This window comes from Equus przewalskii, chromosome 5, assembly GCF_037783145.1.
Source record: "Equus przewalskii isolate Varuska chromosome 5, EquPr2, whole genome shotgun sequence".
NCBI classification, from domain to species: Eukaryota; Metazoa; Chordata; class Mammalia; order Perissodactyla; family Equidae; genus Equus; species Equus przewalskii.
The window spans coordinates 19361351-19387551 of NC_091835.1; the positions used below are offsets into that span (position 1 = coordinate 19361351).

The window sequence follows — 26201 nt, forward strand, 5'->3', positions numbered from 1 at the left end:
GATTTCCTATGCTGCTGGGCCAGGGTGCTCAGCCCCTCCTAGAAATCGCTAGGCCCTCAGCTCCTGCTGACATTCTAAGCCCGTGAACTGATCAGAGTGAGAAAATATGGAAGTCAGCAACAGTAGGAGATTGTGCTGGCCAGAGATCAGAAGCAGATACATCAGCACACACGCACAGGCACACTGGTCCATGTTTCAGCGTGTAGTATGACTTAATATCCACTCCACTATTTTCTTCCATAGTGTGCACACTGGAAAATAGATATTTACAGTAAACTCACTTTGTAAAACTCATTTTTGAACTATGAAATGCAGAGAGAAAATTCACAAATCATATGCATCTATTTCACAGAGTATTAGAAATGAACACGCCCATGGAACTGTCACCTAGATTGAGAAATAGAACATTTTGGCACCCCAGGAGCTTCCCTCATGCCCCCTCTCTCCTCCCAAAAGGAGTCCACCATCATAACTTCTAACACTATAGAGTAGTTTTGTCTGGCTTTCAACTTTACGTACATGGAATCAGTCTATTCTCTTTTGTGTCCGACTTTTTTTCTTTAAGCATTGTTTGTGAGAATTCATCTTTGTGACTTCATCTAGCTGTAGTCCATTAATTTTCATTGCTCTAAGACTTTCCTTTGTATGAGTACATCACAATTTATCCAGTCTGCATTAATTCAATCAACATTTGGTTTATTTCCGTTTTGAGGTCGTTATAAATAATTCTACGTGTACATGTCTTTTGGTGTACATGTGCATGTATTTCTTCTGAGTATGTACCTAGGAATGAAATTGCTGAATCATAGAGAAAATATCCACTTCAGTGGATACTACCAAACAATTTTCCCAAGTGGTTGTACCAGTTTAACACTTTCACCAGCAGTGTATGAGATTGCATGTGTTTATTAGCCATTCAGTAGAGTGTCTTTTCAAATTTCATGCCTATTTTTCTACGGGTTTTCTGTTTTCCTCTCTATTCTGGATATAAGTCTTTTGTTGGTTATACATGTTACAAATATCTTCTACTCTATAGCTTGCCTTTTTACTCTCTTTGGTAGTGTTTTGTTGAACAGAAGTTCTTCATTTCATTATAGTTCACTATATCAATCTTTTTCTTTATGGTTAATTCTTCTATATCCCATTTAAAAAATCTGTATCAAAATCACGAAGACATTTGTATTAGGGATCTCCAGAGAAACAAAACCAATAGGATATGGATATATATATATATATATATATATATATATATTTATATTTGTATATATAAAAGGAGATTCATTATGAGGAATCGGCTCATGTGATTATGGAAGCTAAGTCCCACAATCTGCCTTTAGCAAGCTGGAGAACCAGGAAAGCTGGTGGTGTAATTTAGCAAAGTCCAAAGGCCTGAGAACCAGGGAAGTTGATGGTGTAAATTCCAGTCTGAACACAGGAGAAGATGAGATGACATGTCCAGCTCAAATAGTGAGACAGGAAAAAAGGAATTAATTCGTCCTTCTTTTGCCTTTTGTTCTAGTGGATGTTGCCCACCCCCATGGGAGGGCAATCTGCTTTACTGAATCCACTGATTCAAATGGATTCAAACCAGAAACACCCTCACAGACACACTGAGAAATAGTGTTTAATCTGGGCACTCCATAGCCAGTTAAGTTGACACATAAAATTAACCATCAGAATTTTCCTACATTAGCTCCATTGTATTACCTTCTGTATTATATACCTATAGTCTACTCAGAATTGCTTTTTTAATATGGTAAAGCAAGTTTCATTTTTCCACATGGATATCTAATTGATCCAGCATCATTTGTTCAAAAGACTTTCCCACTGCTCCACAGTGACACCTCTGTCAAAAATGAAGTGCCCATATCTGCATGGGTCTGTTTCCACACTCTGCTCTGTTTCACTGATCTGTATGTCTTTTCTTGTGCCAATAACACACTGTCTTAATTATTGTACTTTTATTAAAAGTCTTGATATGCAGTGGAGCTAGGCTTTCTACCTTGTTTGTCTTCTGTAAAGGCATCTAGGCTATTCTTGTCCCTTTCCATTTCCATATAAATTTTAGCATCAGATTGTCAGTTGCCACACACATGCTCACAAACTTGCTGGAATTTTTATTGAGATTGCTTTGAATCTATAAGTCAATTTGGGAAAAATTGACACTTTCATGATACTGAGTCTTCTACTCCACGAACATGGTATATCCTGCTCTTTATTTAGGTCTTCTTTAATTTTTCTCAGTAATGTTTTATAATTTTCTATGTAGAGGTCTTGCTCATCTTTCATTAGATTATTCCTAGATATTTGATATTTGCGGTACTATTTTAAATGATATTTATAAATTTCATTTTCTCTTTGTTGCTTATATATAGAAAGACAACTTATTTTTATTGACCTTGTATCCAATGACCTTGCTAAATTTATTTATTAAATTTAAGTAATTTGTAGATTCTCTTTTATTTTCTGTATACCAGTTGTGTCATCTGCAAATAGTGAGTTTTGCTCTTTCCTTTCTGATTCTTATGCCATGTCTTTCTTTTTCTTGCCTTATTGCACTGTGCGGTGTTTAAAGGAAGTGATGGTGGCAGGCATCCATGTCTTGTTCCTGATCTCAGAGAGAAGGGTTTTTACCACAAACTCACTTTTAGATTCTGAAAACTTATGCTGGAATTTCCTTTTGTGTACACTTGATTTTACTTTTCCCAAGATGAGCTTTCAGTTTGGGAATACTTTTAAGTTTGAAATGTGGCAGTGGTAGTTTGTGGGCCAGGAGCTAGACAAGTGGAATCCTATTTTTCATTTAAGGGAAAAGGAACGGATGTTTATCACAAAACTGCACCTCCTTATTTTAACCTTCTGAGGGAGGTTTTGCCTTGTCTGTCTTACAGAAGGATCTCGTGGCTGATACAGCTGAGCAGGGATTCAAACAGATCTGTCAGAGCCAAAGCCCAGGCTGTTGTTAGCATTCCCGATTCCCTGGTAAAATATTGGATGTGTAACCCCCAATGTTACAGAAACCCGACTTTTGTCATAAAAGTCAAAGAAAAGAGTTGGTAAACATACCTCAGAGATATGTTTAGTATCTTCTCCTTCTCCCCCTCCAGATCTCCTTATATCCCTGTCATCTGTTCCATCCTACTTTCTCTGATTTCTGTTACCATGGAAGCAAACGTGGGCAGCAGTGAGTCTCACACTGACAGGAGCCCTCCTTCCCTACCTGAGACCCTGAAGGGCTGCACCTGTAGCTCTCCTGGGCCACCTGGTGGAGCCACCCACGAGGCCCAGGACAAGGACTTCCCTGGCCTCTGCTGCCATTTGGCTCTTGTCTGAGGTCGAGTGGGTGGGAGGTGGGGATTAAGGGCATTTCTGCCAATCAGGCTGCTTGGGTCATGGGTAGAACTCTGTATTTTTAAGCCCTTTACAGTACCAGCTGTCCCAGGATGAGGATTATGAATCCTGTGCAGATACACAGAATCTTTCTGCTGAGATTTAGAGGGAGGAAGGAAGAGTGCAGGGAGGGCCTGAGCCTGAGCCTCAGTGAGAATGTCCCCTGTTATTCTCATACCCTTCTTTGCAGCCCAGATAACTACCCAAGGATGACCCAAGAGATTTCCCTGCAAGACAGAAAATTCTAGGGCATCAGGAACTCTTGAAACTAAATACCTTGAAACTCTCAAAGACCTTATAAAAGAGAGTACATGTTTCCTTGGTTGATTTAACACAGGGTTACATTAAGTAAACAACTTTTTTTCCTTCTTGAGTTGAATTTCCTTTGTACAACTTTGCTGTTCCCTGTACTCATCTTTGTGTGAGGGACCGCAGTTCTCCCCACTCTGGGGAGCCTCCTGGGGCTGTAGCCTTCCAGTGTGACTTGGAGCTCTGCACTTACATTTTTCCAGATGCCTTTTAGCACATGGTGACATGATCTGACCAGAGAGAGAAGATGGGGAGAATTAGCATTTTTGTTTTTTCTGTGCCTCTACTTGCTACATCCAGACGTTTTTCAGGATCTCCTGGCATGACCCACGTCTCTTTCTCTGCCTCTCTGGGTATCTCTCCATTCACGAATTTGTCTTCCATGGGGAAGACTACTCTTTGGCCCCCAAGGCCAGCTTTATGAACTGATGGCTCAGCCGGGCAGTTTTTAAACCCAAAGAGGCCTGTCCCTTTCCAAGACTTCAAGGACTTCTAGAAGAAGCTGTTTGATGAACAGGCTACTCAGTTTGTGGCAAGTGGGGCATGTGCCTCTGGCCCATTCCATGCCAGTGTGCTTCACCAGACTCTAGGTCATGTTCAGATGCTTAGAGTAGCAAATGCCTCTGCATAAACACTGTCTCTTGGGTACCCAGAAGTCCAAAGCCCAGCCACAGAGGCCTGAGATACTCTCAGGGATGTCAGCCCGTTCAAGGAAACAGACCACAGGATTGGGTGTTGGCTCCAAGCCTGAAGAAAGGTGCCATGGCTGTCACCCCTGCAGCTGCCTGGCAGGTAACCAGAACGTGCTTGGCTCTCAGCTTTTGGCTGTGCTCTCTGTGGGGATGTGTTTCTGATCTGTCTTCACTGCCACTCCCCAGCTCTCCAGGGCATTGTGGCTTTTTCTTGGTGGTTGGGCAGGAAGCCTCCAGAGCCTGAAGGAATTGCTGTGCTTGATGACAAAGGCCATCCATGGATAGAAATCACTTAGAGGCTGCTTCATTTATTGCAGAGGAGTTGAACACCTTTACTCTGTTCTGAGCACACTTCTCCAGTAGTGGGCATCCAGGTGGGAAAAGATCTCACAGAGTGACTCAGAGCAATGGCTGTTGAGTCAAGCAAAAGGAAGTGGCCAACTTATGCAGCTGGTCTAAAAACCCAACACAGCAAGGCCTAGCTGAGCTACAAAACACCTGTCACTCTACTGACTATGAGCTACCACCAGGCCAACCCCATGTGACCACATGTCTGCCCCAAGGATGTGCCAGGCACTGCTGGGCCAGTCTGTAAGGTAGAAGATGAGCAAGACACAGTGTCTGCAGTCCAAGCCCGGGGTGGTGAATAGTGGGTAGGTACAAAATGTGAGTGGACTGAGACGGCAGAGGACATGGCTCGTGTCTCAGGGTTGAGGACTGCTCTCATCACCCTGGAACTGAAGGGCTGTAGAGAGGCCCACAGAGGCAACAGCACTGTGCTCACCCTTCAGCATCGCCCTCTCCGATGCCAGGACGCCTGCTGTCCATGTCCTTGGGAGCCATGACTCTTTCACAGCTTCCTCGTGCTGCACTGCTTGGTGTCTTCTCATTGGTATCTTACACAGTGGTAAGCCAGCTGTGTTCGTTAGATAAATACCTTAATGTTTGAGCTATCTGGAACCATAGGGAAGGAATTATTCTACAGAACCATATTTTCCCCTGGAAGGGGATATATTCTTTCAAGCACCAAAACTTTTGTTTTAATTTATATACCTACTATTTGCTTTGATAAGGTCAACTGGCCGTAACGTAGCCTTTCTGATAATTTAGGATTATTCACAGTGTTTGTATTGTGATGTAAAAGTATTTTCCATGGGGTCTACTGCACCTTACAGTGCCCTTCACTTCTACACTAAATGCCCCCCCCACCAAGTGCCATGTATTTTTACTCGAGTACCAAGGCCCTGCCCCATCTGTCTTTGTGTCCACCTTTATGGTTAGAGCCAGCTGTCGCTTCTCCAACCCTGCCCAGAAGAAGCTGATAGCACCCTTTCAGCCCGCTGTGAGCACCAGGCCCCGTGGGGGTGTGGAATCAGGAGGGCCAGTCAAGTGGTTAAAATTGTTTAAAAAGAGGCAAGCCTCTGAGTGAGAAGCGAGGAGGGGACTTCCGTGTGAGTCACACTTGATGCCTGGCTCCTGTGTTGTCTGTTCACAGGCTTTGTTCGTTGCTTGTTTCCTGGTCCTGCACCGAGTTTTGAATATTCAAGATTGCGGATGGTTGAGTTCCCCACAAGTGAGATGATGGACTTGAACTGAGTCGTTTTTGTCACATTAGGAAGTTCTTCCTTAGTCCTGCTGGCCCTCCAGTTTAATCTAAGTCTGGTTCCTCTCATTAGTCTTCAGTGTAGGCAAAAGACAAGTTAGCTGGTCAGCATCTTTTGTGTTGTAAATATTCTAGGAAGCCATCAGATTCTTCATCCTTCTGTTCTTGAAGCTGAAGGAACCCTTCACTCCAAGAGGCTTTTTCCCAGCATATTTTTCAACCATTAGTGTCATCAGACTTATCTCTTAATGTTGTTCGTGTAACCATTTGTCTCCTCAGAACCACCAGTACTTTCTTCCTACCTCAGCTTCGTGACCCATGAACTTCTTGTGATGGAATGCAAACATTTTTATGGGTTGCCGGTGGGGGAGCAGATGAGTTTAAAACCACTTTCCTCAGATCCTCTGAGGGATCCATTGCTCACAGTGCTAATAACAACAGTGCTGTGGGAGCTCAGTAAATAAATGCCCAAGTGCCAAGGAGAGAGCCAGTTTATGGCTCTAAGGAAATTCTGATGAGAGTGGGGTTGGGGGAGTGATATGGTGTCCATCTTCTGATTCCCTGCGCCCAAAGGCAAGGACAGTATCTGTGTCCCAGCCCCCAGCACAGAGCCTGGAGTGCTGGAGATGGCCAGCAGATGCTGAGTGAACATCTCGGGGAGCAGGCTGCATTTGCTCTTTCCCTCTTCGTGTTCTTTATTCCTAACGTTTTTTTGTTTTTTTAATAACACCAGTCTTGTCATCTTAAGGTTTTCATAATACTAATAATTAATACTTATGGGCTACTTAACAGCATGGCAGGCCCTGAGATCAGAGCTTCACACAGTGTATCTCTTTTATCCCTCACCCTTTGGGTCAGGCAGTGGAGGTTAGAGAGGTTACCCTGGCAGTGTGTGGTGGGCTCCCTACCTCTCCCTCTGGACTTTAACGAGCAAGGACACTAGGAGGTTTCTGCTGCCTGCTATGCTCTGCTTGTGAAGGGAAGCTGCCCGTCCACAAGGAAGAAGCCCCTCCCTTCTTGTGTATCCTTCACATCCTGGCCAGGCCTCCATGGAGACCTGAGACTAGCACTGGTCAGAGCCCTGATAAAGCTGGGCTGGAGCCAGAGAACTGCAGGAATCTTCAGGAAGCCCTTATATTCAGAAATGCAGGGGCCAGCCCCGTGGCTGAGTGGTTAAGTTCACGTCCTCTGCTTCGGCGGCCTGGGGTTTTGCTGGTTCAGATCCCAGGCATGGACATGGCACCACTCATCAGACCATGATGAGGCGGTGTCCCACATAGCACAACCAGAGGCATTCATAACTAGAATATACAACTATGTACTGGGGGGCTTTGGGGAGAAGAAAACAAAAAGAAGGAGGTTGGCAACAGTTGTTAGCTCAGGTGCCAATCTTTAAAAAACCCAAACAAACAAAAAAGAATTGCATTACGTGCCGGATGGGTCATTTCCCACTGCCAAACTTAGAAACCATCCCTAGGAAATTCCTGAGCGTGGGAGGAAGGGCCCACTGCCTGGTGGGTCAGAGGACCAGTTGCCGGGTATTTCCTAGCCTAGACCTAGACACCATTCCTCTGCTTGTCCAGCAAACTTTAAAGGACACCTGCTGGTGCCAGTTACTGCACCGAGCATGGGCGGTGAGAAAGTCCCACTTCTCTGAAGCTCACAGCCCCTTGAGGAAGGCAGGCGTGTAAAACAACATTCACAAGTAATGACAGACTGTGGTGGAGGTGCGCAACAGGCCTCAGTGATGTGCCCACCCCATGTGGGGAAGCCAGTGCCTGTGTGCTGGTTCTCCATCCCCTGTCAACAGGAGCATGAGGCTGGGAGGCCCTGCAGGGTGTAAGATCTGAGCCCCAGCCCACTTCGGGGAGGCAAATTCTCTGTGGCATGTGGTGGGGAAGACAGGGAGACAGCAAGACCTAGGAGAGCAGAGGCCTGGCTGGGCCCTGACAAACTGAGCTCAGAGTTGAGAGCTGGCTCATCAGGGCTCTGTGTTCTATCTTGTCAGGCTTTGTTGGAGTGAGAGGGATCCCCTAGGGATCATGAATAGGAGAATGGCTCTCCTCATGCCACCCACTCTGGACCACCTCTCCCTAAAACTCCAGGAACATTCCCAAATGTAGCACATGGAAATGTGCTTCCATTCGCACTCCTTGTATGCAGTGGCCACAGCCACTTCTTTCTTGGAACTCTTCATGCCACGATATTGGGCACAGCTTGCCTCAGTACTCAGCACAGTGAGTGTCACTGCTCCTGGCACCACTGGCTGCAGTCATTCCTGGGCAAACAGCCACAGAGCCAGGAGGAGAACCCAATCTGTGTGAGGTTGACAGTGGACACTGCCAAAAGATGGAGCTGCACACTGCCTGTAAGGATTCATGGTGAAACCAGCAACCAGGTCTTTCTGTTGTTGCAAATGACCATTTGTCAGTGGTTCTGCAACACCTGAATCTGGCATATGAGGAACTGGGCTCAAGTTTCACAAAGATTGGCTGGTAAATGAACTGGCATAGACACCATTAATCAGGGAGTACAGTCGCTCTCTGCAGCGGCTGCACGGGAGAGACAAGAGGCCTGATGGTGGAAGGACAGCCACAGCCAGGGGACCACACAGGACCCTGCAGGGTGTTGGGCAGGGCCTCCTCCCAGGTCAGGCAGCTGGGCTGAGGCCAGAGAGCCCTGGGTGCTGTGGCCTCTGCCAAGAAGAGCATTTCTCCCCTTGAGGGAGGCCTGGAGGGAACAAGCTGGTCCTCCCAGTCATGAATGGCTGCCCAGGCCTGGCCTGAGCTACGTGTGAAGAAGCTCCCAGAAGGCTATCGCTGAGGCAGAAATCTGTCAGTGTCCCAGGTACTTGGAGAGCTTTCTTAGACCATTTCTAAGTCCCAGATAAACAAGGTTCCCCTCTGCACCCCAGGCCGCCCTAGAAGATGGACTTGGCATGCATTGACAGCTTAGGGAAGTGGAACCATGGGATCCAGTCAGGCTTTGACATCTGCTGGCCTCACCATCTGGTTACCATCAAACTGGCTCACCTGGAGGGATGAAGGACATAATCTGGATTGTTCTGGCTTTGGGTCTAAGGTAGAGTTGAGGGTTGCACCCAGAAAGGGCTAAGCCTGTGTCTGTGTGACTGAGAGCTTTTGTCAGCCAAGGGATGTGGGAGTAGAGATGCGGATGAAAACCAGCAGTCTCCCTGCTCACCCGCACCTGCCCCTCCTGTGTGCAGAGGGAGAGCCAGGGCCTCTGTGTGCTCTGGGGGTTGGCTGTGTGTGTAGGCAGGGACATGACGATGTTGGGGAACCCCAGAGGCTCTGGATGGGAACATAGCCATTTAAACGACTCTGAACCTAGTTCATAAAACTGTGGGTCAATATTTTAAAAGTCACATAACTAATGAAGAGCTCTGCCAGACTCAACATACTGCATTCCAGTGGGTGATAAGACAAGTGTTAGTTCAGTGGAAACAGCCCAGAAGGAAAGATTTTTTTTAGTCTGCTGGGTTTCATGTTTAGAGTAAGGCAGGCTACGCTTGGGCAAGAGTATTCATTTATCAGGTAACCAACAAATGAGCCCCAGCCACACTGTCACCCTGTGCTGGATCTAAACAATAACCATACAGGCAAATAAGAATTTCACTACAGCAAATTCAGCGTGTCCCATTAGGCTGGCAGAAGCTGTGTTGGGTCCTGTCTGCCGAGTTTGTGTGCCTGCCTTCTAAGCAAGGATAAGCTGAAGGGAAGCTGCAGGAACCAAACTGCCACTCCTAGGCCCTTCTCCTGGCAGGCTCTGCTTCCACCCCTAAAAACAGGCCTTGTTTTCCCCTCCACATTTTCTGTGGAACACCAAGCAAGTCATGTCTCTGAAACGCCTCATTTATTCCCCAAACAGACATAATTGAGAAAGTAGTTGACAGTGTAGTTCTTGACCCCATCTGGGCCAGACTGAGCAGCATCTACACGTGGCCTTAGGCCCTAGGATAGAGAAATGGTTGAGGCTTGGTTCCCAGGCAGGAAAACTGGCCTCGAAAAAGACATCATGATCCAGTGATGAGTTCTGGGCTAGAATCAGCCCTCAGGACCATGGGGTCAGGGAGGGTGAGGCCTAAACTGAGCCTTGAAAACTCAAATGTGACTGAGTAGAGGTGGGCTAGGGCATGGGAGGCAGAAGGAGCAGCATGGAAGCCCCAAGGGGAGTTCTAGAAAGCTGGGTGCCTGTCACCCAAGAGGAGGCCCAAAGAGAGCCCTGAGGAATGGAGATGCCAATTTCCTCATGACCAGTGGGGAAGCTGGGCTAAGGCAGCGAGAGTGTGCAGGGACCAAGGGAGCTGCACCTTTCCTTATAAGAAGCCAAACACCCCTTGGAGCTCAGCCTCTCTGAGGGCCATGTCCACGGTCGGGCTGGGCAAGAGACTGACCTTCCTGTTTGAGGTTTTTCTGACAGTATGGAACTCACCAGGGGAAAGATGAAAAGCGCTGGAATGCTTTGCCCAGTTCCAAGTTGAGTGGGAAAACTCCTTCTTGGGACACATGGAAAGGCTTGTGTGAAGCTTGCCAAGGGGTCTCACAGCTCCCAGGGTAGGCTTTCAGGCCAAGGTGTCTGAGGGTTGCGATGGCCTTGGCCCTGAGGATGGCTCTGCCCTCCTTCTGACCCAGTGGGCCAGCACATTTCCACAGGTGGAGCGAGAGGAGCATTAGCAGAAAAGAGGTCCACAGATGAAACAGGCAGAACCTTTGAGTCTGTGGCTGTGACAGGAGAGCTAGAGCTGTAAAAGCAGATATGCTCAGCCCCTGTGCTCATCCCAGGGCACTACTGATCACGAGAGGGAGCCAAGCCCCAACAGCAGCTGGGAGGAAGCATTTACACAGGGATGGTGATGGGTTATGGGTACTCTACCCTCTTTGTCCCGCTGAGCAGGAGAGAGGCAGAGGCAAAGCCAGGGCTGAAAATAAGACTTCCAAGGTTACAGAAACGCCCTGGCCCAGCCACACCGAAAGGTGGCCTTGTGTATTTGCTGACCTGGTATGGCCAGCCTCAGACACAACGGCAGGGAGCAGCCTTAGGGAAAGGCTCCATTCCTTTGAGGTTGCGGGGGAGGTGGAAAGCCAGGTCAAGATGAGTGACCTCGACTCTGGAGCTGCTGGGACCCTTGCTGAGGGGAGGAGTTGCCCTTGACAGTCAAGACAAAGGATGGAAGTGATGTAGCAGACCACCACTGGTGTGATCCCCTGGGTGCCAGCGTGGCTTTGGGCAGGCCCTATATGGACTCCCCATCATCAGCAGAGCCTGTGGTGGGGCACAGCTACAGAAACCCTGCTGCCTAATCCTCAGGGAGCTTACAGCAGGTGACACAGGATCACGTGAGGAAAAAGCAATGTCCTTAGTCTGTGAGCTTGGTGGACTCGCTTAACCTCTCTGACCCTCCCTTTGCTCATATGAACAAGTAGTTGTGAGACTTGAGTGGGCTGATGTTGGCAAAGCAGCTGGCAGTGGGCCTGCACAGAGACACCCAAAGGGACCTGCTCACCCCTGCCAGACCCAGGCCAGCTCCCCGGTCAACAGCAAGGTGGACTGGGGCTGCACCTCCAGGCCTGCTTCCTCTTCTGTGAAATGGAGATAGAAATATCCTCTCTCTCACCGTCTGCCTCAGTTGTCATGCGGGTCACGTGGCTATATATGAAAACAGCATAAAGTGCCATAGAAATGCAAAGTATTGGTCTTGTATAGCCGAAGCAAACAATTGCAGCTAAAAATATATATTTAGTGAGTGCCTACTGTATGCCAGATACCGTTCTAGGCCCTGGAAATTAAGGTTAGTAAAGCTGTCTGTGCCAGCCAGAGAGAAGTTAGTGTTGGACAGGCGTGAAGGGCCCTGGAGGAGTTGCGGGTGGGGCTGGAGTGGCAGGCTGGGGCATCAAGGAAACTGGGTGCAGATGAGTGGGGATGCAGAGAGCTGAACCAGAACAGGGCTGTGGTGTGAGAGCATAGGATTTGTGTCAGCTGAGAGGCATAATTGGTAAAGTATTTGACACTGCAGTTCTTGGTCCCTGTCTTGGCCGAGTTGAGCAGAGAGGGCTGTGGAGCAGGAAGAGCAGGAAGACCCACAGACTGACAGCCCTGCCCCAGCCCCGGGCATTGAATGCTCAATGCTCTGGCTCTAGGATGACCATCAGGTCTGCCTTGGGGCCAGGGTGAGAAAAAAAGGATTGATGGTTTCCAAAATGATTTTGCAAGATATGTGGTCTTTGAGGAAGCTGATACTGCCCCACATGCATGGCTGGAATTGTGGCCCACTCTTTTTCACAAACGAAGCCTAAAAGAGATGTTAAAGTTAAACCCCAGGGTGCGTTTCAGCGACTGGAACTCTGATACACTGTGCCAGGTGATCTCCCAAGGAGGTTTCACAGCTCCGATCCCTGTGCCAGTACACGTCCTGCCTACCTTCCACCTGTTCCTCTCTTCCCAGTGGCCTCAGCCCCCAACCCTCCTGCCGATTGCAGCAGGTGGGCAGAGAGGCAGCCTGTGGGCAGCTCACCGCACCCACCACAGGGCCTCCCCGGGGGCTGAGAGCGTCTGCAGGCCTTGCTGCCATGGGCGGCCCACTCAGGAAGCCCACCAGCCTTTGCAGGCCCTGATCTCATGTGTGCCCTGGACAGCAGCTTAATGTTTCTCAGGAGTGACTCTCAAACCCCTGCCAGGGTGCCCTCTCTGTAGGAACTCTGGTCATCCCACAGAAATTCAGACGCGCCCACAGGAGTTTCTGTGCAGTGGGCGGGGGGGGGGGGGGGGGAGGTGCTGGCCAGAGTCGCAGATTCCCTCATTATCGCACAGAACCTGGATGCTCGTTTTCCCCATTCGAGCAAACTCTTTTCTCCTGGACACATTACCCCTCCCTCCATTTGCGTGAGCTACGCCTGGCAGCCCCTCCCCATCTACAGGTTGGGGGCAGAGGACAGACTTGAGAGTCAAAAAGACTAGTCTCCAGATCACAGCTCTGCCACACTCTGGTTATGGGACCCAGATGGTCACCATATTCGGCCTCTCAGACACTCAGTTTCCCTCTATGCAGATTAGGGCTGACACGCCCCTCCCCATGCAGGGTTTTGTGAGGATTCGATGAGATAATGTGCACAGAAAGCCCAGTCTGAGACCGGCAGCTGCTGTTCCTATTTCCTTGCAGCCTTTAGTGGCCGAGTGGCACGGGTGGTGGTCCTGTTCAAGGGGAGCAGCTCGCCAGTGGCAGCGGGGCTGAGAACATCTCTGGGGAGGTGAGCAAAGTATGCGCTAACTTGCAAAAGCACAGCAGCTTGAGTTCCCAGGCATGTGTGTCTCAGCCTCTTTTATCTAGCTGTCTTTTGTTTGTAGTGTGTGTGGGGCGGGTATGTGTGTATGAGAGACAGAGAGAGAGAGACTGCGCATTCCAGAACACCCTTATCTCTTGAATACCTTTGTGCCTAATTTTTAAATCAAAAGTGATCCCTCCTGATGTCAGTGATGACCCAGCTGGCCCCCATTGAGCTTGACAAGCTCTGTCCGTTGTCCAAGGCTACAGCACCAGCCCCCACTGTTGGGTTGGGACATGAAAGGGACCCTGAGCAGGGAGTCCGAGCAGGGCAGCAAAAGTATTGGGGGGGCACCACAGTAGCTCACCAAGGTCGCTGGGCTTCTGTGCATCTTGACCACACCTCCTCTGGTCAGCGATTCTAATTGCAGTTGGACAGCAGCTAGAAGTGGAGAAAGGCATGTGTGTCAACACCGTGGCGGAGCCAGCAAGCCCTAATTACCCAGCTGTGCAAGGCCGCACAGCACAAACTGCCACCTGGTTCTGCTTAGGGGGAGTGTTCTGCCATGAGCACCATCCTGGAGCTGCTGCCGCGTGCAGGCCTGCCCTGTGCCTCCATGAGCAGAGCAGAGCCCTGGACCTTGGGAAGGGAGTGAGGCTTCTCAGCTAGCTTTATGCTGACAAAGGGCTTTCTGCCTGTCAACCCAGCTACCCAGCAAGCCCCCTCCCTACCACAGCCACTTGGCCTCCCTTTGGTGGGGCCCAAAGGCCCGCGCTCCGGCCACCTAGCCTCTGGAGACTTCCTTTTGAGCTAAAAAAAACAAGCGGCTGAAATGTGCCTCTGCTGCAGCTGGGCCCCGCCCTCCGAACGTATAGAAAGACCCTGGAGTGGATTCAGCCTCACAGAAGAGGAAACCTGGCTCCGGCCTCACCCACAGGGCCTGTTATGTCTGGCTCCAGAGGCCTTCTCCTCTGGGGTTTTCCATGCCTGTGAACTAGGCCCCATTCATTTCCCTGTGGTTTCGCGGGCATGTCCAAAACTCTCAGCAGGTTGCAGTGAGCCCAGGAGGAGAGGGGTCAGCGAGAGGCCCAAGCTGTGAAGTATGATTGGCCCCGCAGCCACAGCACCTTCCACTTAGATGATTGCAGCAGGGTGCCCGGCCCGCTGTGGGTGGGCGCCCATCATTCAGTCTGCCGCATTTCCTCTGGGGTGCCCCCCACCACCCCTGGCCGACTCTTCTTGCAGCTCCCTCTCTCTAGGCCTCCACTTTCCAGCTGACAGGCCACCAGCTCCACCCTGGCCTTGCCTGGGAGAGACTACAACAGAGAGCCTCTAAAGTTTCCCCTCCCAGCAAGCTCTCACATTAGTGCTCAGCAGACCGCTGACTTCCCATCATGCCCCGGCTCGTGGGGCCCTTGCATTTTCCACCACACTACACTTAATTTGGGGCCGCTGGGAGAGCAGCAGGTCCCCCTCAAGGGTGGCTGCCGCCCCCGCCCTCACAGGCTGCTTAGCCTCAGAGAAGGAGCCATGCTCTGGTGCACAGCTCCTGTAAGAGGCCCAGCAGCTGCCTTCATAGCTGCTGACAAGCCCAAGGGCTCCTGGGCCCACCGTGAGGATGTGCCCAAGTGGGGAAAATTTGGTCTTCAGAAGAAATGAATTTGAAACTGGCTGAGAGCAATTCTTATCAAATTTCCAAGTTAGCAGTTTTCACCAAGAGCTAATTGAATAATCTCTGTGAGTGGCCTAATTCCATTTGCATGAGACTCCCACAGAGTAGTGACAAGTGCCCTGGTGGCTGAGGGCAGAAGAAGCTGTTCTAGTCTCTCACTTAAGTTTTGGTCTTTGAAAACTGATGCATTTTCAGGTTTGGGCAACAGCCATGCCACTCTGCCCTGGCTGCCCAGCTCCTTGATCGTTTCCAAAGCCACTCAAACTTTTTGAGTGTTCTCAGTAGAAGGGGTGGGGTAAGTTTCTCATCTGGTTTAGCTGGTAAAATGGATCTGGAAACGAACATCGTTGGAGGCCCAGCCTCTCTGCCAAGCAGGGTTGAGAGGATAACTGCAGAGGATCAGAGAGTGAAGGGCAAGGCCCCTGAGCCGCACCAGGGGCAGCTCGGCCTGCCTGTGAGCACCACGCCTGGGCTGAGGAGAGACCCTGTGCCAGCACCAGGCTCTCTCCACTTGTCTACATCTGCTGAGTTCTGAGGGAGGGGAGAGTAGTCAGCTGGGCCCTGGTCAGCCCAGTGCTGATCTCCATCTCGACTGTGCCTGCCTCTGCCACAGTGCAGAGACCAATGCCCCCCGCCCTGGGTCTGCCCAGGGAGGCTGCTTTGTCCCTAGGCCTTCTTGAGGTGAACTTTGTTTGTTGACCTGATGGGGATAGGCCTTGCTCTTCTCTCCTGGGCCCAGTGGACTTGACAGTTTCAGGGACAGCTCTTGGTGCCAGTGCTCTGAGGTAACCCAGCTGCTCCTCACACAGGGGCCTCCTGTGTTCTGGGGTTGCCAGTCACCAGGTGTCCTCCCTGAGCCCTCAGGACAGCACTGGGTGAGGAGCTGGGAATGTGTGGTCTCTTCCCCTGACTGGCTGTGGCCCTGGGCAGGGCCCTTTCTCTCTGGGCTGCTGCACTTCAGGCTGCTGCAAGGAAGCGACTTTCTCTTCCTACAGGGACTAACGCTGTGCAGGGGCTTCCCCTTCAGCAGAGGGCACTGGGACAAGCCTCCTCCTCTCCACCCAAACCACGTGCCCGGCCTCCCCTCCTTGGAGCTCACACCTTGGAGGTGTCAACACAAAATAACCAATAACCAGTCTATAGATAAGGGAAATACGGTGAGTTTTACTTGAGCCAGAGTGAGGATTGTAACCAGGGAAGGCCTTAGAAAGTGTTCAGGAGAAGCATGGTTTTCAGTGCAGTCTTATATCTTTGTAGAACAGAAAATATACATTAAACACCCCGAGGACACATTGTCATGAAAGTTTCAAAGAGAGGGGCCGGCCCTCTGGCCAAATGGTTAAGTTCACGTGCTCTGCTGCAGGCGGCCCAGTGTTTCGTCAGTTCGAATCCTGGGCGCGGACATGGCGCCGCTCATTGAGCCATGCTGAGGCGGCGTCCCACATGCCACAACTAGAAGGACCTACAACTAAAAATACGCAACTATGTACTGGGGGGCTTTGGGAGAAAAAAAGGAAAAATTAAAAAAATCTTTAGAAAAAAAAGTTTCAAAGAGATATTTAGTTGCAAATTAGCAGGTCAACATGACCCTGATTTCAGAAAAGGAACTAATCCCGCATTACCAATAGTGCGCTGCCAATCGGGTGCAGGATGGGAAGTCTGCATTCTTATCTCGAGGGTGCCTTCTGTAAGCAGCTGTACAGTGTGTGTTTGATAGGCCGTAAGTCAGGCTTTTCAGTTCAAGCCAAATCAGTTTTGAACCCAATTAGTTACCCCATATGCCTCAATATGTGAAAATCTCTTGTCGGAGGGGACATCAGTCTTCTGCCCTGGACAGTCACTTCCTCCTCGACCCTCGCTGCTCACGTCCTACCCTCAGATTCTTTCTCCTCGTTAGCTCCTTTGCCTCTGAAAACACATTCAGATCTTCTGGATACTTAAAACAGCAATCAGAAAACATTACAGTGGGCCCCTCACCCTCCGCTCAGACCAGCTCTTGCCCCTTTCACCAATAAATATGTTGAGAGTAGTCTGCACTTGACCGCCTCCCTCACTCTTTACCCTTTGGTTTTCCCGAATCCACTTCCCCACCCTCGCCGCCATCTGACATGCTGTTACTGGCCAAATCCAGCAGCCCTCTCCGGCCCCTCCTCTTCTTCTTGCAGCGTGTTAGCACTGTGGACAACTGCCAAGCTGGACCTTGTTCCCTTCTCTCATGTCACCTCACTTCTTGGCCAGCTCGTCACCTTCTAAGCTCCCTCCCCTCTTGCCCCTCTGTGCCCCGTGGCAGTCTCGCCCAATCCCAGAGCCTCACCTGTTGTGTATCTCTGGACTCGGGCCCAACCTGCTCTTTCTTGCTGCCTCTGGTTGCTTCTCATAAGCCCTCAGACTCCAGCCTTCGTCCTAAGTGGGCCAGACCTCTGGTCCCTGTGCCCCACCGTCACCACGTTTTTCTCCTTCGTGTCCATCCTCATTCAGCAACTTCCCCCAGCTCCCCAGATGAAGACCCCATCCTGGAGTCAGGCACCCCAGGCCCCTGTGGGCGTCCCTGTCCCTTTCCTGCCTCACAGCCCTCCTCTCTCTTCCCTTGGTTCCTTGTTTTCCAAACATGCCTGACGCAGTTTTCCTCCCCCACACCTTTGCTATTTCATCCCTTTCCTGTAGAGAATTTCCCTCCTCCTTGCCATCTCTTGGAATTGATCTTTCATTTGTGGACATATCTTCCCACAAAGCTGGGGGCTCCTGGAGGGCAGGCCAAGGCTTTCTGGTGGTAGCAGGGCCTCAAGGTCACGCAGACCTGTTTGTGAATCCCAGCTGCTATTTCTTGTGGGACTTGGGGCCAATGACCTTTCCTTTTTGCACCTTAAGCTTCCCCATACGCAGAAAGGGATAAAACCCCTCCCAGGACCACAGGAGGATTTAATGGGCTGCACATCTGGGCTGCACCCAGCACATAGTCTGTCACAGGTACTTAATGGGTGTCTCATCCATCTCTTGCTGACACACAGCAGCAGCTCAAAAAAGGTTTGAGGATGAGTAAGAAAACAAAGAAACAAGTGAATGGCTCTGGACCCAGGCATGTTACTCGGAGTTGTTTTAAATAACAATGCTAAGTGGAAAATGGTGCTCTGTAGACCAAGGAGATGGGGAAAGAGCAGGAAAAGGCTGTTGCTTCTCCTTTGCGGTGTTTGGAAATTATCTCAATCGAGCTCTTTTATTAGGCAGAGCTTTAAATTATTGCCAACCTTAGGGGTTAGGATTATATGCACCAGGGCTGTGTGCCCAAGCAGAGAAGGGCAGTGTGGCAGGGACCCAGCCCTCCTTAACTCCTGAACGTGCCCTGTTCTGGGAATCCTTCGTTCTGCACAGATTATTGAGCATCTGCTCTGTGCCAGGCCTTGCACTGGGACCAGGGTCAGCAGCATTGGGGTGGGGAGGGGAACTACAGCCCATGATCAAAGAGTGTGGTCTGAGTGCTGTAATGGGAGACGAATGGGATGCCCAGGAAGCACACAGGGTGGGCACCTCATGCTGCCTCCTCGGAGGAAGGGACATCTAAGAAAAAGAGATGGGAGAAGAGTGGTCCAGGTTTCCAGGCTAAGGGAACAGCAGTGCAAAGGGACAGAAGCAAGAAAGAGCCACAAGAATTCAGTATGGCTGAAGTGTAAGGGGTCGGGGTGGGGAAAAGGGAGAGGTGATCTGGGGCACATGACAAAAATGGTAAACCTCATTTGACCAGGAGGTAGAACTGTCCCGAGGACAGTGGTAGCCACTGAAGGGCTTCAGGCTGGAGAGGGACATGACCAGTTTTGCCTTCAAGAAAGAATGCACCACTTTGGGTGTAAACACGAAGGAAAGAGCAGGACGTGACTAGAAGTAGGGAGGCCTGGACCAGGCTGGTGACATTGTGGTGGGAGGACGACAGAAATTTCTAGGAATCTTGCTGTGTGTTCAGTCCAAACCCTAGAGTTGGGGCACCCAGGTCAGTCACATCCACACTATGTGTAATAGTACCGTAATATTTATTTAAGGCCAGACACTCGTATCCATCCCCATTTTTCAAGTAAATAAATTGAAATTCAGAGAGGTTAAAAAATTTATCTGAAATCACACAACTAGTGAGTGACAGAGCTGGGATTCAAGGCAAGTGTTTGAGCTGGTAACCACCAGCCTCTCCCCCTCTCCAGATGGCCTGGCCTGTGCACATGGAGCAAGGAAGGAAGTAGGGTCAGGAGAGGTGACGAGCAGGAGTCTCACCATCAGACACCCACCCACCCCACCCCACCAGAGGGGCTTCCATGGCCACAGACACACTCAGACCCCTCATTAACAAAACAGAGCCATAGTCTTCCAAATAAGCAGAGAAACATTCAGTCCAGTTCCCTGCTGATCCAGGATGGGCAGCGTTCCTCTGAAGGGCAGAACTTTTAGCCCATTTCTCATTTAGCCACTGTGTGACCCCTGCCAGGTGGAGTGGCCTTTCCCAAACATCCTTCTTTAAGATGCAACACTAGTAAGTTCAATCATCAGAGAGCGTAAATCCTGCCTCCAGTAGTTCCTTGTAAAGTCATGGTGCACGTTAGCATCTTAAAGGCAAAGGAATGCCCTATAATAAAAACATCAAGTAAAATAACCCCCCAGCATTTCATGTCGATTTGTACTTTTTTAAAGTAACATTAACATACTTTGGGAAACACTGTTCTAGGCCAAAGTCCGCTTTGCTGTGTGAGGAGTGTGTGTACTTGTGTGTAGGTGGCTTGTAACCTTTCCCCGCCATTTGCCACAGCACATGAGGGACTCTGACACCTCTAGGCTTGCTCAGCTCCTCCCTGGGATGAGAAGCCTCTCACTGCCATTCTGCCTTCCCCTCCAGCACCTGGAGGCCCAGAGCTCAGGTAGGCGGGAGGCTGCAAATCAGAGCTGACTAGCTTGCTTCCTGGCATGGCCCCCAGCTGGCTGTGCAGCTGTCTGTCACAGTAGAACCCTCCCCAAAACTCCAGAGTAGAGGGGCCTGGTGACTCTCAGCTCCAGAGGCTCAGCAGATGCCAGGCCTGGAACCAAGTCGCCATCTCTGAGGGCTTGGCTTGCTGTTCTGGAAGGTGATTCTGGCTGGCGGCCATTCTGAGTCCCTATTTAGAGCAATTGTCAGGCGGTTGCTGAGTTCCAGCTTCCCTTCCACACCCCTGACCCCCCAGCAAGGCTGAGTGATCTCATGCCCATGCTATGATGTAGCAGGGGTCAGGGGGAGATGGGTTACCGTCAGGGCAGGTGCCCAGATCGGGGAGCAGGTTTGAGACTAGGGCAGTGTGCAGAGCTCTGTCCCCACTCGGGTTCCCAGACGCCAGTGTGGAGTTTGCTCTCAGAGGCGCATCCTAACCACCTGGAACAGCTTAGGACATTGTCTGAGGTCTGCCTGCTGGGCCTGTGCATGCAGCAGTGTCCCCCAAAAAGGGAAAGAGAGCAGGGTGAAGGAATGCTTGCTGATGGGCTGCTGTCAGAGCTCCTCTTCTCATCGCCCTGCATTCCCACACAGCGCTGTTCTCTCACCCCAACTGAGTGAAGCCCTTAGCACCAGAGCTGGCTTTGGCTAAAGAAAAGAACACTGAACTGGAGCCCAGAGACCCCTGCACCTTGGGCTGCAGGACTGCAGCTTATGAACTAAGGTTCTTTCCTGCCCCGAAGTCCCTGAGTTCTAAGCTGCTTCTGCCACGTCCCAGGTCCTGTTGAAGCAGGATGCTGGGAGCCCCCTGCTGGCCCATCCAGGGAACTGACCCCTGATGGGGTTGAGCTACGTGATGAGGGGGGACCTTTGCTGGCCCCACATGAGAGCAGTGACCCTTACCCACCCCATCCCCCGGTACTGGCCAGCCCAGTTCTCTCCCTCCCTTGGGGCCTGGCCCCATTTTAGCAGTGAATCCTGAACTCAGTGGAATCTGGCTGCTGGCCTCTTGACTTTCCCTTGGCCTTCCTGTTCCCGCGCTCCACTGAGGACCCACCTCCGTTTGCACCTTGCCCCTCCCAGCCACACAGGGCTTGACCACCACTGTGCCCCAGGCCCCACTTCTGCTTTCTCAGGCTCACACATTTGCGCATTCTCCCTACCCCGCCCGCTCCGCCCCACCCACCACCTGCTGGTATAAGAAGGATTTTAAGGACAGGTTGTGGGGAAATGGTCCCCTACAGCTATCCTAGAACACTAATGAGCTGTGGCAGCCCCAGAGAATCGGGGCTTATTGCTGCGCCACTTCTGTTTGGTGACATGGGCTGTTCTCTGGGATGAATGCTCAGTATCACCTCACTGTCCCAGAGAGATCCACAGGCTGCCCTCTTAACTCTCACCCCCTGTTGTGAGGACGGGGCTGAGACACTCAGGGAAATGGAGCTCCTAGAGGCACCAAGCGACCTGTCCAAGGTCCGTCTCTGTATCCAAAGTCCAAAGCTTCACCAGACTTTCTTTTTAGGGTGAACCTAAAACACCAGTCTCAGGCGACTCATGGGAATGTGTTGGGGGCCAGGGAGGACAAGTAGTGGGGTCACTGGAGAAGCAGCTTGACTGGGGTTTGTTGTCACTGCCTGGGGCTCTGGCATCGGCCCACCCTCCCTGTCCCTCTCCTCACATTCTCATCCTTACCTAAGACCATGAGAGGCCAGTGGAGAACCCCTGCAGGAACTGGAGCAGGAGCACGCCTCTGCCTGGGGAGGCTCCCAAGGATTCAGTTCCTTTGACCTGTGGGGGAGTGGCAGGGGCAAGCCGGAGCCATCCCAGCCCATCCTGCTCCTTTCCCTGGCCCTGCGCGTTCTAGCCTGCAGCCTGACCGCAACCCTGCTGTGGGGCCATGCTGCCCCCTGCTGGCCACACTGGCAAAACACAGCCCAGGGTAAGCCCCAAGGTTACAGGTGTTCCCTCTTCACCCAAGCTTGTGGCTAGGCTGGAGACTGTGTGCTCCCTGCCCACCAGGAATCTCAGACTGCATGGGCAGACGAGTCTAGAACTGCCTGGTGCTCAGCAGTGCTTGTTGACTGAACAAATGAATGAATGTATGCATCTCAAGCATTTAGGTGACCATGGCCTGCGGTGTCTGACCAAGAGCAGACAGTACATCAAATTAGACATTTATCGAGCAGAAACTGAGACTCCTCTTGGGCTGACAAGATCTAAATATGAAAACCAAATGTGCAAAGTCGAACAGTGCTAGACTGTGATGCAGGTGACCCTAGAGCAGCCTGGCTCTTGTTCCCAAGTGGCTGGTCCGGCAGTAAGTGCCCAGGGGAGTTGGAGAGGGCTTTCAGGGAAGACTTGGGAAGGGCAAGAAAGGGGAGATAAATAGCAGGGATGAAAAACACAGGGCACCTTAGGGAGTCCCTAGGCTGGCCATTTGGCATGGAACGTTGGGGAGAGAGGCAAGTACCTCCTGCGGCTTGAGGCGAGGACATGCCGGGCACAGTGTCTGCCCTGGAAGCACATATGATTCCTGTCGATCTTCACAAGCACCCTGTGAAGCAGGTGCTGTTATTATCCCTATTCTACGCTTGAGAAGAAGGAGGATTAGAAAAGGTCCACGACTTGTTCAGGGTCCTGCAGCCAGAACATGGTGGAGCCAGGATTCAGACCTCCTCTTAGGCGATGTGGTAGTCAGGTTCAGGAAGTGATCTGCACAAGGACGGATTGGGGGCTCGGAGGCAGGATGGCCACTGAAAAGGCTGTTAGTGTAACCCAGTGGGAAGTGAAGGAACTCCTCATTCTACACACTGGGTTTCCCGCATGGTAGGAGGGCCAGCTGAGGCCTGACCCTGGCAGTCCTGTGCCCATGGTGTATCCCTGCCCCATGGTAGGCCAGCCCAAAGCAGTCCCCACAGAGGAGGGGCTAGGAGTGCTGGACTCAGGTCAGCCTGCTCCCCGGGCCCAGGGCTGGCTCCAGTCCGGAATGGGGTTGGCTTGGCCTGCTGGGGCATTTCCGCAGCCCTTCGTCCTTGTAGAGAGGGCTTCTGGGGGAGACAGATATGCTGTCGGGGCAGTTGGCAGACCGGAGCCACACCTCTGCTGCAACAGGCCCCATCTTGGGGGAGGAGAGGCTCTGCGTGCTCATGCTCTCTCTCCCCATCACTGGCTGCTTTTCTTTCCAAGAGCTTGGCAAGATGACGAAGTGACAAGGCTAAACCTGCAGCACTGCCCACACCTCCAGGAAGGGGAAGTTCATCTCAGGCTGCCAGCTGCTGCTAGGCTTGCCAGGGCTTCCTCCCTGACCTGTCTCCGTGGGAAAAGCATGGCCTTAACATGTAGCCTGTGGGTTCAGATTAAAGGCGAGGGACAGTCTCCCCTAAGCTGGACAAGGCTTTCCCCACACAGGGCACCCTGGCCACGAGGGCACCAGGACACACCCAAGCCCCCTTCCTGGAGGCTTCAGCTCTTGTGCATGTGTGTGATCCACTTGTCTTCCCATGGAGCCCCAGGTGGGGGTAACAGAAAGTGGGCCTCCTGCCCTAGACAGGGAAGGTGGGGGTGCCGACCTCAGGGCTGTGTGATCCAGCTTCCCACTTTTTCTGACTCCTCGGTCCTGGCACACTTCCTCCATCGCTGTCAGTCCCTGCCCCTCCCCAAGGGCCCTTGGTGTCTTTTCGTTTGGAGCCTTACCCATTTGTACTTATTGTTGATTCTAATTACACTCAAGTGAAGCAAAACTAGAGTGCTAACTCATGAGATTGGCTCTCTGGGGTTTGAACACCCCAATAGCACGTTTGCCTCATTTGCCTCGTTTCAGAATGCGTGATTTCCGTCTTACTGTCTCTGACTCTCCTGTTCATCCTCAGAAGCCTTCATCTTCCCAGGGGGAGAAGCGAGCCCAGCACTCCTGGGAACAGGGAGCCCTGGTCTGCTCACCACTCCCCCGCTCCGCACGGAGCCCTCCATGTTCCCATGGCAAGCCCAGGCCCAGTGTTTTCTTATAGCTGGGGATGCCGCTGAGTGTTCTGGGAGGCAGTCATTCAGCAGAGATCTTTACTGAGGACCTTCTCTGGGTCAGGCGGGGTGCTAAGCACTGGCCTACAACGAGATCAAGACAGACCCCTCCTCTCGCTCCAGGAGCCCCCATCTAGCGGGAGAGACAGTGCACAAGCTAACACATCAGAAGAAGAGAGTCGCACAGACTGACTGGTGCAGTCAAGGCCATGAGCAGGGGGTGAGCAAGAAAGCAACTTAGAGCAATGAAGTAGATCAGATGGCCGGGAGGGCATCTTTAGGCTGAGACTGAAGGGTACGAGAGCCAGCCTGGGAAAGAATGGACAGCAACGTCCCCTGACCCTGGGCGATCTCCCCCTCTGCAGGCTCGTGGAGGAGTTCATGCTCTTGGCCAACATGGCAGTGGCCCACAAGATCCACCGCGCCTTCCCCGAGCGGGCCCTGCTGCGCCGGCACCCTCCACCCCAGACCAAAATGCTCAATGACTTGGTGGAATTCTGTGACCAAATGGGGCTGTCCATGGACTTCAGCTCTGCCGGGGCCCTCAATGTGAGTGCTGGGCGGGATGGGCGGGCAAGGGGAGGCCCTGCTTAGGGAAAGAGGAGGAAGGCCTGGAAGCTGGGAGTACGGCGGCCTCCATGTCCCACGAGGGTCTGTTCCCCTTCACACGGGTCTCCCGCAGGGGAAGAAGGAGGCCCTGGGGAGGAGGCCTCCAAGTCACAGAGACCCTGACCGTGGGTTGCGCTCCCCCCCAGGACCGAGCTGAAGGAGACCACTGGAGGCTCAGCTGTGGGCAGGGATTCTGTGGCCCAGGATGGGCTGGGCATGGGCCCAGAGGCTTTCCAGTAGGAGGCTGGGATTATTGGAAGCCAGGGAATGTTTTTTATGGTAAGTGGTGTCACATGCTCCCTGCCTGCAGAACTAAGCCTCACAGGGCTCAGGAACCCGTGGGCTCGGCTCTGATCCCACAGGTGAGAGACTGCTCTCATCTGTGCTCCAAGCCTGGGGTGGCCAGAGAAGTGCCTTAGGTCAGATAGCTGGAAACCAGTCCAGGCCAGCAGCTAGACACAGAAGGACTGACCTCAGAGCCAGGGCTCTTGAGGCAGACCCAGTGTGGGACACAGGCTGAGGGCTGCTTCCCCCTGCACCCTTCCTATGGTCATGTGAGCAGGGCTGGGCCCCTGAGCTGACTCTTCCTCCCCAGAGCCAAGTCTCAGATGGTCAGCAGGTAATGAGACCCCAGAGCCTCTCCCCAAGCCTGACTGCATGTCACATGGGTTTGCCTCTAGAAAAGTCTGACCGAAACATTTGGAGATGACAAGTACTCACTGGCCCGGAAGGAGGTGCTCACCAACATGTGCTCCCGGCCCATGCAGGTAAGGAAGGGCCGAGTCCCTGTTCTCTCCCTTCTCCCAGGAGCACCCATGACCTCCTTGGTGGGCACAGAGGACCTAAGGGGAGGAGTGGGGAGAATGCCCCCAGGCAACACCTAGGACAGGTGGAGCCCAGGCTCCTGAGCCTGATCTGCGTCCTGCTCAGACTTGTCTGGCTCACCTTTTCAAGGACACCGTTGTCTGCAACCATTAGAGGGCCCAGTTTAAGCCCCACTGCCCTGCTCCATGGCCTCGGGGGCTCTGTTTACCTGCAGAAAGCAGGGAGCCACCACAGGGCGTGCCCCAAGCCTTCAGTGCTCAGTCTCCACAGACCGGCTTGGGAAAGGGGATGGCGGCTGGTCAGCAATTTGTGGTCAGGTGGGAACTCCGGAGGGAAGAAAGCATCTGTCTTCTGTAGCAGCCTGCCCAGGGGAGCAGTCGTCAGCCCTCTGAGGCCGAGTTTCAGCCCCTGTAGACCTGAGCATCTCAGGAAGGAGCCACCCCAGCAGACTGTCAGGTCAGCAGGAGCTACAGGTGCTAACAGGGCCAGCTCTGGGCCCCAGCCCGGCCAGAGGGCAGTGGCAGACCATTTTTCATGGGCTCAGTCACTCGGCAGATTCAATCTGTTCAAAAGAACCAGATTGCCTCAGCTAGCCACAGCTGATTTATTTTCTAACACCTCATAGCTCTGCCAGGAATGGAGCCATCAGGGCCCATTTGGGTCTGGCTGCCCTTACCCTGCACCCAGTCACAAGTGTCTGCCCCACACCAAGCACCTTGAAGCCCCCACACAGAGAGGGGCTGTGCCCATGGTGACCCACCGCTTTGCCCTCCAAGTGCTCTGAGACACAGCAGCCCCTGGGTCCCAAGAACTGCCTCCTGTCCTCCTTGACCAAGGTCACACCAGCTTTGGTGCTCCATGGAAA

General features: G+C 51.9%; 1 protein-coding gene across 33 annotated transcripts in view; it reads left to right on the top strand.

Moving 5' to 3' along the window:
* The window catches only part of DIS3L2 (DIS3 like 3'-5' exoribonuclease 2), a 344241-nt gene that overhangs the window by 312704 nt on the left and 5336 nt on the right, over positions 1-26201 (top strand). For 32 of the 33 annotated variants that reach the window (XM_070620166.1, XM_070620179.1, XM_070620180.1 and 29 more), the window contains 2 exons: positions 24268-24451; positions 25192-25278. In XM_070620166.1, coding sequence (XP_070476267.1) covers positions 24268-24451; positions 25192-25278 — 271 coding nt within the window. Of the gene's footprint in view, positions 1-24267; positions 24452-24657; positions 24791-25191; positions 25279-26201 lie in introns of all 33 variants that reach the window. The other variant, XR_011540208.1, reaches the window with a different exon arrangement.